The sequence below is a fragment of the Cryptotermes secundus genome, unplaced genomic scaffold (genome assembly GCF_002891405.2).
Source record: "Cryptotermes secundus unplaced genomic scaffold, Csec_1.0 scaffold430, whole genome shotgun sequence".
NCBI lineage: Eukaryota > Metazoa > Arthropoda > Insecta > Blattodea > Kalotermitidae > Cryptotermes > Cryptotermes secundus.
Genome location: NW_019721010.1, coordinates 772,824 through 784,870, shown reverse-complemented (window position 1 = coordinate 784,870; position 12,047 = coordinate 772,824). Strand labels below are relative to the sequence as shown.

Here is a 12,047-nt window from a genome sequence, read left to right as displayed (position 1 = left end):
TTTTTTTTTTTTTTTACAAATTTCGAAATCTTCATTTTCGAATTTTTTCAGATATTCTAAACTTTCCACGACAACACTGTTTTCTGTTATTAAAGAGCGTGCTTACAGCTCCGTTGCCTAGCAGTAGACCTCCTATTGTTGCGTGAGCCTGTGTTGCGGGAATGTGTTTACCGACCAGTTGCCTAGCAATGGGTATACACGTTATATATATAAACACGTGAACATTTGAGTTTCTTTGTATATATATATGTTCATTTTGCATTGTTGTAAGTCTGCGAGCATGGGATCGCAGTGTCAAGTGGCTGCATGGTAGGGCCTGGTCTTTTTCCTCTTTTTTTTAAAGTCCTATTCAGGTTAATGTCATTTAATGCGACAGTAATTTTATATACTAAACATTTGAGTCAAGTATTTATGTAAGTTGTCAGAACCACCTTAGGTACCTGGCCATCCTACAGAACCGTGTTACGATCCCAACCGCTCAAGATCTCTTTGGTCCTGAAGTGTCTGCCACTGCGATCTTAAAGCTCCTTTACTTACACTGCATTGTTAAATGTATTCTTCTCTGGTCAGGTAAATATTTCCCTAAAGTAAAAAGTAAAGCTATCCCTGTACCAGGCCGTGAAGCCCCATAAGGTTGTGAGACGTTGAGGGTCCCACATTATCTAGACAAGGTTGTCAGCCTTACGCGCCGGCCGCGCCTAACCTTTTGTATACTTGTCTGGGTAGTATACTGGTGGTCCGCGAGTCGGCGAACAAATATTCTCTCCCCTGCACTTAGGCATCTTGCCCATCTTGACAGGATACAGCGAAATCTGTGATAACGGTGTTGCCAACTTGACTCAATAATAACTGACGAAAAACGGTTCAGTTTCGTTTTCACCTCCCAGGTTCGCTCGTTCGCCATATTTTTATTACTGATTATGGGTTATTAGTGAGTAAGATATTGGAATGGTCTCCGTTGGTAAATTATTTACCAAATTTCGTGAACACGGTCATCTGGTTCTAAATTTTAAAAGGGAGGACATGCACATATTAGAGAGAGAGAGAGAACGATGATCTCATTAAGAAAGGAAAATCTTACAAAAAGAGAATATGTGAATACCGGAGCGACTGTGTTTGGTGTTATAGTTCAGCTTGTTAAGTACAAATTCCCTGTAAATAATATTTAAAAATTCAGTTATCTGGCTGCAAACGTCCTGCGTCTCAAATATAAACACGACTCAGTTAACGCTGATTTAAGAAATAGGCCTAATCGCTTCTTATTCTGTCAGTTATAAGAAACGCATAAAATCCCACGTGATACATTAGCGGTAACGCTGTAGACCCGTAATAGCAAGGTGCTCGTTTGGCCGCGCCATAGCTCAAGTAAATGGCTTCCCTCCGCGGCGGCCCGGGTTAGATCCCGGGTCTGGTCAAGTGGGATTTGTGGTGAACAAAGTGGCGCTGGGGCGGGTTTTCTCCGAGTACTTTCCACCAAAATCTCCATCATCATAATCACCCGGGGCAGGCTACAATAGGCCACTCAGTGGCCGCCGTGCCGAGTGGACCCAGTTAGACTCCACCCCCCACTAAGCGAATTAAAAGAAATTAAAATTGAAAGGTACTTGTTTCGAATCTAAGCCAGAAAGTCGGCCGTCCTGACAGTTTTATTTCGTGGTTTCTCTCAGCCAATCCTGGTAAGTGCCGGATAGCGATCGCGTGAAGATTGGAAAACAATGAAATGCCATTTTGATACTTATATTCAATATGCCAGATGTAGTTTAGTGGCTAGCACCTCTACCGCGAATTCCGGAAGCTCCGGATTGGGATAACGTTCCAGGGATCAGCTGTACTGACTGAGGAGGTTCGAGCTCACCGCGCTTCATCCAGGGAAATCCTGCCTTAGTAAATTATAAAATTTCCACGTCCACGCTCTTCTACATAATTTTAGTTACATTATTTGACGCTATACAATAGCTAAGTCCTCGTTAAATAACAGTTAATCAATCTAACTTACAGGTACAGCTTCGATATGCACAATTTATTTTATTACTTGTATATGTTATTTTAAGCAGCAACAACAGAAAGAAAACAAACTCCGTTGCCTGTAGTCCGCAAGCGAACTATATTGACAGAGCGACCGCCGCTTGTCGGCGAAGTTAGTGCCTACTTTAGCGGATAGAGGGTGTCGCGTGGTCAGCGCAACGAATCCCCACGGCCGATAATTTCGGTTTTCTAGACCGGAGCCGCTATTTGCTTGAAATAGCTCCTCAATTATCCTCACGAGGCTGAGTGAACCCCATTCCATACCCGCTACTTCTCAGAAAATCTGGTAGCGCAGGGAATCGAACCCGAATCTCTGGATCTGTAGCCAGGAACTCTTGACCACTATACTACAGGACCGGTGTTTTTAAGCAGCAACAAGAATAAATAATTAATACATTTCAGATAGGGAAATAAAAAAACAAATAATAACATTTAATGATGAGTCGAGATATCGCAGTCAGTATAGGGACTGGCTACGGGCTGGACGACCAAGGGTTTTGAGTTAAGAGTCCCGGTAGGGGCAAGAATTTTCACTTCTCCATGTCGCCCAGACCGGCTTTGGGGCCAACCCAGCCTCTTACCCAATGGGTACCAGGGGCCCTTTCCCTGGGGATAAAGCGGCCGGAGCATGAAGCTGACCACCCACCTCAAACTAGTACGAACTCAAGATTACGTGGAACTATCCCTCTACGCCCCTATATGTCTTCATGGCGTAGTGCTTAATTAGTTAAGCGCGGGGACAACTTTACCTTCAATAGCATTTAATGAACGTGCAGTGTGGAAAATTCGAATTCTGTGCTGACATACAATGGAGGATAGTGTCCATAGGATGAAGGGTAATGAAAGTAGGTCAAGAAAAAGTTGTGATCTGCATTCGCTTTGCTTGAGAAGACTGAAGGAAACAGTGAAAAGAGAAAAACATCAGATAGCTGGTGTGCCGTTCCTCTCTTACTGATGTAAGCTATCTCGGCGAAATCGTAAAAAGAGAAAACATGTTTTGTATCTTGTTCCATTTGCCACACCAGTGTACCGTTTGAGTGCATCTGAGCAACGAAACGCGTTGTACTCGGCCTGCCACAAGCGGAACGCGCTGGTATCTTCGGCAAAATATCGTTGAATGTCAGGATTATTGAAGAGTGATGAATTTTAAATAATTTGGAAAGGAGCGATCCTCATCTATTCGAGATACTGCCACATCTGCTTGGAGGGACTGAGGAATATCACAAAATACCTGGAAAAAGAATATGATCCGTTCTTAACGCACAGAACCGATGTGTTTACTTTCCACCTTTCGAGATGGGTACTATCTCTGATAGTAAACATGAAAATGACGTAGAACAGTGCATCCTAAACGATGATTTATGCATGCTTGGAACAGAGGTCCAGGTGATGTGATATCAGACTTACTGGTTCGTAAGCAGGTTATGTAAACATAATTACTCACCAATTACAAAACACTTTAATCCCTACGTAAACCAAGGTACCTATCGTCATGACGACAATACCAGGTACGATGACTTCTCGCACAGGATCAAGCCCCTTGTTACCTGCAAAAAGACATGAAATCGATTACCACAATTCGGAAATGAAAAGTTTACACGTAGATTCTTATGTAGTATGAACCCAGGATTAAGGGGTCTCCCATGTGCGACTGTACCTGGCAATAACAGTAAAGGTCACGTTGTTCTCAGCCATTTCTAGTTTTACTAAAAATCTGCCACGAAACCTACAAGGAACAAATTACGTACACGTTTCCTTCCATGTGTTGTTCATAATATCACATAATTATTAGGAATATTTCCTGCCTTACAAACCATAAAGTGCACAACGGAAATCAGCCTGTATTTCCAGTGCATTTTTCAATTTCAGAACCTAAAAGGCCCTGAAATCGTCAGATTTTTAAAGTAAAGCCGTATTATATAGGCCTATAGAAGGACTGGCTCAGCTGATGTTGATATTGAACAGATACCAGTAAAACAGTTTATCATAATAAGGTTGTAATTGCGAGTTTATTCTCGTGTGGGGTTATGTACACAGATTGTGATCACAATAATATTATCACTGAGGTTATAGTAAGTATTGTGGGACTTCCAAGGAAGATGATACCCTGAACTACAAGTTTTATGTCGTTGGACATTATCCATCGTCTTGTCTGTATCTAAAACCGTCCTGTTTATTTTTCAAAACACAACGTTTCGGATACTGGCTTCTGTCTCCGTCTTCAGGTAAAACCTACTCAGTTGGGACCAATAAATAGAGCTACTCCTTCTCTACGGAGATAGGGACTAGCTCTATTTATTGGATGAAACTGAGTAGGTTTTACCTGAAGACGGAGGCAGAATCCAGTCTCCGAAACGTTGTGTTTCGAAAAATAAACATGACGGTTTTTAGATACAGACAAGGCGATGGATAATATCCAAAACACAATACTTGTACCAATGTACCATAGTCACAAATTTTTAGATCTTATACCCTAAATTGCATACCATTATCGTAAGCATGCTCTTCTATCATGAAACATATTTTGGAAGCCATGTTCCACATGTAACCTCTGCGGCAGCGGCACGTTCTTAGTTCGGTCCTCGAGCAGATCAGGTTGAGTTCCTCAGCGCACTCGAAGTCCGTCCGGCATCTGTCACCGAACATGCGGCCTGCAAAGGGACGAACTTGAGTTGTATCATCGTCAGTGTCTGCATACTTCTCACAATAATACTACGGCTGTTAAACTAAGAAATGTATGGCCGGCTGGGGTAGTGGGCCTCGAACGGGGTCCACTCAGCCTCGTGAGGATAACTGAGGAGCTATTCCAAGGAAGCAGCGGCTCCGGTTTAGAAAACCGAGATTAACGGCCGTGGGGATCCGTTGCGCTGACCACGTGACACCATCCATCCGCAAAAGTTAGCACTAATTTCGCCGACAAGCGGCGATGGCTCGATCGGAATAGTTCGCTTGCGGACCACAGGCCACGGAGTTTGTTTTGTTTGTTTATTGTCGGCTGGGCACATAGCTCGAACGGAATTGTGGAGGGAAGTATTTCGAAAGACGACCAGTTAAAAGATTAAGAAAAAAGTAATATTATGATAAAATTGATCGAAGACGTTGCGAGGATGATAAGTGGAATAAACTGTTTCCGGATCCAGGCAATGATAGGTTACCGAAGAGCCATCGGGTTCTATTATTAATAAGTCAGTTGGGGTTGGGTGAAACTGAGTCCATTTGGTACGTCAGCTACTAATTGGCCTGTTGTACCAACCCCGGATGATAGATGATGCTGCATGTGGATAAGTCGATGGAATAAGAATTTACAGGGGAAACCGATGAGCTCAGAGAAAACCTGTCCCAGTGCCATTTTGTCCACCACAAAATCAGTCATTTAGTTACTTTTTGTATACTCATACGCACGCATGTAAATACGCAGCGAAATGGACGCTTTAGGCCTCTTATGGTTTCGTTACACGTCAATTAAATGTAATTGTAATTGCAGTACTTATCTCCACACTTGTACGCCCTACTTTTACATACAGGTGGGTAAAAGATGAGAAATGCATATTAAAATTTAATTGGAAGAATCGTCTTAGGAGATCGACGCAACTTAATCCCTTCCTCTTACGTATACACGGTGTCGAGGTTGTTTTTTCGTTTTGGTTATTTCATAGACGGTAGGACTCCTTTGACGAGTGATCAGCTAGTCACAAGGCCTCTACCTAAACACATGACAACACAAACACAGAATAAACACATACACATACAAAGCATCCATGCTTTGTGTGTGATTCGAACCCATGATCCCAGCTTCCGAGCACGTGAAGACAGTACATACCTTACACTACTCGGCTACTGTGACCGGCTGAGATCGACATAAATAAGAGGATAATAATGATGGGGGATAATATTAAAATTGGTCTTAATATAGTAGGACGTGAGGATGTGGAATGATTTCATCTTATGGGCAACTGGACGAAACTTCAGTTCTTATTAGGCTAGGTCTATGCTGGACAGATACGAACCAGCAACAATTCGCCTGGCAACTTTCAGTGTTGATTGTATATGTGTGTATAGCAGATTCAAACAGAACTCGTCGAAGAGGTTCAGAGATAAAACATGCGTACGGACGGATGGGCATGATCGCACTATGCTTTCATTTTATGCACTATATGAAAAGTTATCGAGATCCAGGGAGTATTTTCCCCAGAACAGATATTCTCATAAATTTCAAGGACACGCTAGTGGGCTGTAGCACACAACTGCCAATACCCGGATTTGTCTCGCTGTTACCACATCCGTCAGTACCGAGAACCTCCCAAATGGGACTACGGCCATGTCACGCATGAGCAGATGGCTGATATGAGCTGTCAGAACAATGCGTCTTACCTCTGCAGGGGAAGAGCCCGGTATCCGTGCGAGTGTCACACACACAACGCAAGTTCTGACACGTGTAGCCAGCCAGGTTCATTCTGGCACAGTCCAGGGTGTCCTGACATGGCATCGCACCTGAAACCATAGCAAAGCACATTTCAGAGGAAAACAAGAGTGGAACACTGTACTGCAATTCGGGGTAGACCTACACATATTTTTCAAATGCGAGCTTTGAAGTTTTGAATACATTAGCCTTTATGTTAATTTATAGTAGATAATTATCGGCCGTGGGGATTCGTTGCGCTGACCACGCGACACCCGTATCTGCTAAAGTTGGCAATAACTTCGTCGACAAGCGACGGTCGCTCTGTCGGTATTGTTCGCTTGCGGACTATAGGCCACGGATTTTTTTATAAACCTAAATTAATTCTGCAAAGTTATTCACTGTGAAACACAGAATATATTATGTGAACATTCTGTATAATTTATTGTATTTCTACATTAGATGTACTGCATAATCTGAACATGAAATATGAATTCACTGCTTGCAAGAACAAGAATGAGAAGTCGATGCAATGCGGTGAGGGAATGTGGAGACTAAACTCCGAATGTCACAAAATTAACCATTCAGGGCACAAAATTCCTCTAAATGATAATCAGAAATAAGTTTCTACCTCTGAGAAAATATATTGGACCCAAATTACAGAGACTACCTGGTTAATGTTCTAGTTCATAGGTAAAAATTACTGTTTATTCTGAGAATGAAACAGAGCGGTTAAGAAAAGTGCGGAGTATTTCTAAACAAAGGCAGGTGTGCGTATGGTTCATGCCCTGCTTTAGGTTGCTAAATGAATACCTCGGAAGGGAAGGCAAGAAATGAACGTAGAATTCAGGCGGGAAACCTCTGGGAAAGCGGGGACAACTAGGAAGCTTGAACTACGTATAATATCAATACAGAAATAAGTTTTAAGAATAAATTGAACTGGATCACGATCGTTTTCTGTTGCGGGCTTTGGTATTGCAGCTGCCGAATCTTCAAATACGAGAGAGTTGCAGTCAGCTTACGAAACTGATATTTGAGGTTTTGACGGCGGTGGAAGTTCATGTCTCGATATTCTTGATATAGCTCAGAAGATCGCATTCTAAAAATGGTTAAAAAGTTAGGTATTAGTGTGCGGGCTCTTGTGAACGTGGGAATGAAGCTTCGGGACCCATAAGATTCTGAGAATTGTTTGGTAGTTGAGCAATTATTATGTTCTGAAAGGGGACTGATTTCCATGGAGTTTGTTAGATTTAGGTTTCAGGCACACCTTGTTATATATTTACAGAATCAAGCTAACGCTACTGACATAAAACATTTACACAAACTCTCATTCAACGTGTCAAGTGAGAATTCCCGTGCCACATGAATTTGTCTTCTGGGTCTTTTAACCTATCCACTGTTATTTTGAAACGTAGTCTATGTAAATAAATAAAAAAAGGTAAGGCTATCACTGTAAGAGGCGGTGAAGGCCCATCGGGTTGTGAGACATCGAGGATCCTACATTTTCTAGACAGTCGACTCACAGATGGCGGTGAGGTTGTTAGCCTTACGCACCGGCCGTCCTTTACACCCCAGGAAGATTCCTGGCACTCATTTCTGTTAGAGGCTGAGTCGACCCCAGGACCATAGTGCGGCTGGAAGGACTAGGTCAATTGTAAAATCCAATGACCTCATCGGGATTTAAACCCGCGACCTTCCGGCTAGTAGCATAGTGCCTCAACCAACTACGCTACCGTGTGCCCCTATACAAGTAAGTAGGCCTACAAACGCGGCGAAGTTTTTTGTTCTAATGGAATAAATACATTTCCAAATATATTTCCTTTCCGAATCTGTGTTTCTCTTTCGTTTTGGTTTTCTGTTATTGTTTTACAAGTCAATTCCTTGATTTCTTTCGCCTTATCTATATTGTGCTCAACTTGTGTGGCAGAAATTAGCACTAATTGTTCCTAACTGAAATAAACATATAAAGCTATCCTCAAGGGAATTTTAGGGTTTATTTTAGAACGCTGTCTGTATATCAGACTGTACGGCGTCGAATGATAGGATGAAAGTAAGTCATAAATTAGAAAGAATTTGGAAGGAGAAATCATGGTCTAATATCGTGGAATTTTCCTGGCGAGACTGAGGGAAACACGAAAGACCTTAGTCAGGACAGACGATATCTCGGTCTCGACGTTTGAAACGGGCGCCTCCCGAGTACAAGTCTGCACCAGTCTGCTCGGTAATGACGGTAATTCATAACAGGAATGCATTTATTTATTTGTAATTAGTTAAAGATATATATAATATTGAAAAATATTCCAAAAAAGTTATAAATTTCGGTGTGATCTGTATATTACGTCGTATGACTTTTTACTGTGCGATGAACAGTGTTTGAGAAAAGCAGTTAAGTTCCACTTCAGCGTTATTGTAAATTTGGAGTTAGGGATAAGCACTTATATTTTCTGATCAAATTTTGAATATGAATTCCTATATCTTTACTGATGACCGCCTCTGTAGTCTAGTGGTCAGAGTTCCTGGCTTCAGAGCCAGAGGTCCGGGTTCGGTTCCCGGCGCTACTAGATTTTCTGAGAAGTAGTGGGTCTGGAACGGGGCCCACTCAGCCTTGTGAGAATAATTGAGGAGCTATTTCAAGGAAATAGGGGCTCCGGTCTAGAAAACCGAGATTAACGGCCGTGGGGATTCGTTGCGCTGACCACGCGACATCCTCTATCCGATAAAATTGGCACTAACTTCGCCAACAAGTGGCGGTCGCTCGGTCGGTATAGTTCGCTTGCGGACTAAAACCACGGAGTTTGTTTTATTTGTATCTTTACTGATGCGCATAATTTTGGAGAAGAAATATGAGAGCGGAGATACAGACGAACCAGTAAAAGAATGGATATTACTCTTCCCCTTACGCGTTAATTGTGTGCTCTTTGTGCAAAGAAAAAATAAAGAAATATATAACCTAGTTAACTAGACTGAATAGAAAGATAATTGTTACTGTTCACTGAAACCTCATGGAATTTATTCCCTTTTATTACTAGATTTACGGGAAACCCCCTTGTTTCGAAATCCAGAGAAATCTCTTACAATGTATCGTATGCTGAAGTGTACACAGAGAGAGGACATTCCGAAGAGATATTTCGTAATACACAGACACACAAACTGTACTGACCAATGTTCTGTTTGTTTCGTAGACTTCTTAACGATGATTTTTCTCCGTAGATTAATTGTAATTTCGAATGGGATAATTTTGAATGATGAATTTATGTGAAAGGAAGTGGCTGTGTCCTATTTTAAGGCAATGTCTCGTCATTTTGCTTGGAAGGACTGAAGAGATCGTGAAACTTAGTCAGGATGGCCTATCCTAGCCTCCTGTCCGATAGAGGTTTGTTTCACCCTGGTTAAAGCCATCGGGGCGTGAAGCTGACCACTCACTACTTCTAGGACCGGGGTTACGCATGCGTGCAACTATAGTTGGACACCCTCCGATACGTGTTCATGGCGTGCTGGATAATTAAGGTTAGGGACAGCTTTATCACTTTACTCTTTACTTTGGTATATTCTGTACTTCCCGACTATAAACACCTTGCTGTACTGTGCCATTATGAACCCTTATCGACGATAATATTTCTTAAAAGAATAGTCTTTTGCACGTAATGGAAAGAAATATTCAGTGTATACATTACAAAAGGCTTATAATTTTCGCAGTCACATTCTGACTGCTTTACGTAAACAGAGATATATGGCATACTTGTCACTTGTCAGCAAGAAAGTGAAGAAAAGAAAAGTTGCTTGTAAAGCAAGTTCTAGCGAAAATTTGCAACGCCTGTTCCCTTCAATTACAGAACCTGTGTGGTGAGACAAGGACTGACTACACATTAATAATTATCAGTCACAAATATAAAACTTACTGATCTGTTTTATTTGTTTTTGCTCTAGTACAACATCCGACTGCACTAATTTTGTCAGATATAACCTCAAAGTGTAGCCCTGCTGCCGTATTTTTAATTATTAACATGTCCAGTATCAGTCAAACAACGCTTCTAAACGTGTTTATGATCCATCTCTGTACAGAATTCTATATATCGGGCCCCCCGCGATCATTAGCTATCACCACATAACCGAACTCTAAAAACAGATTCTGCGCATTTGCCAATTTGCTGTGTTAGGTTTTGCAGAAAACTTCCGTAATAAAACTTACATATTTTTTGGAAGATCTATTACCACACAATTTCAACACTTTTCATAAAATAACGTTTGTGTCTCCAAACTCAAAATTTCGGACAGCCGCCATGTTGGTGTTACTGAAGGCCGGAAATTAAAAAACGCATAGATGGGATGGCCTTAGTGACTGATTCAAAAGTTATCATAGCAAGAGACAGGAACACAAACACCACGATAATATTATGCACGTATTATTTATAACATGTGGTTAACAGATTTTGTATGATTTTCCGTGCGTTCTTACACGCTTTCGCGATGTTATGCTACTTGTGTGAAAGGCACGTGGTATGTCGTGTACAATCAGCAGTAGTTCATAACTCGTACACACATAAGCGCCTTAGAATGTTTAACTGCTGCAGTAACTTGGTGTATTATCACAAAATTCGATGTCACTTGACGCTTGTCACTCTGAAGAGCTTGACCGCTAGTGAAGACCAATACCCCGAAAGTTGAAACTGTGTTTTGCGGTGCCGACGGAGCCTCTTAATTACCAACTTCTTGGAACTAAGAATCACCCACACATATACATACATTCACACCATATACGGACGTCGCGGTAACTTACCAGACACATGAGTGAGACTGACGAAGATCATAACAGCTAAACACTTCACGCTGAGGAGAACATGCATTGCCGTTCGCCTTCGCTGTAATTATCTGCCGATGATTTTTAGACGGCTCAGTGTGCCCTCGAGCCAGAACTGCTGCATGGCAACCGGCGCAATATTGATCGTACTACCAGCGAGCGAGGGAGGAAGCAGTACCCGGTCCCCATAAAATGAACGGACCCTCCTCTCACCCCCACCTTTCTCCTTAGCTAAACACGACAGGTTGTAATTGTAGGCGCCTTTCTGCGCCAGTGCATCTCACGTAACCCGTCGGCCAGCGCTACATCTGCAGATCAACTAAATTGTATCAATAAAATGATAAATTGTATTCACAGAATCTTGGCAACCTCTTCATTCTACATATACGCGTATCGCGTTTGTGAAATAACGAGGTAATAAATGTCTGCTGTAATATGGTATGTCTTGTCCAAGAAAAACAAGTACCTTATATTACGCAGTCGAAATATTACAGACGTGGTCAAGAATAAATAGCATGATTCAATAATAACAGATGGCAGACTTTGTAGATACTTCCAGCGAAAATGTGCATCATCGCTCTAATAGTTCCAATGCTCTCCGCATGATTATGGGGGCAGTACTGAATAGAGAATTTGTAGATTCGATATATCTCGAATCATTGCTGTGTTCGATATATGTCGAAAATCGTAATATTTGCGCGAATTATGATATTGGTGTTTCTTACGGGCAAACCATTGATAACAATCAAAAACAAACTGACTCGGCAGTTAGGAAATTATCTTTGTTCCGCGGGTTTGGGTTTCCTTATTCTGTCTCGCCGGAAA

General features: G+C 41.8%; 1 protein-coding gene across 2 annotated transcripts in view; it reads right to left on the bottom strand.

Annotated features, from left to right (window-relative positions):
• The window catches only part of LOC111875074, an 18,948-nt gene extending 7,480 nt beyond the window's left edge, over window positions 1–11,468 (bottom strand). Inside the window, exons 1-4 of one of the 2 annotated variants that reach the window (XM_023871127.2) lie at window positions 11,202–11,468; window positions 6,397–6,516; window positions 4,512–4,676; window positions 3,470–3,572 (exon numbers count right to left, since the gene is read on the bottom strand). In XM_023871127.2, the coding sequence (XP_023726895.1) occupies window positions 3,470–3,572; window positions 4,512–4,676; window positions 6,397–6,516; window positions 11,202–11,268 (455 nt within the window). In that variant the 5' untranslated portion in view covers window positions 11,269–11,468. Of the gene's footprint in view, window positions 1–3,469; window positions 3,573–4,511; window positions 4,677–6,396; window positions 6,517–7,451; window positions 7,476–11,201 lie in introns of those variants that run through there. The other variant, XM_033755747.1, reaches the window with a different exon arrangement.
• Window positions 11,469–12,047: the final 579 nt, after the last annotated feature.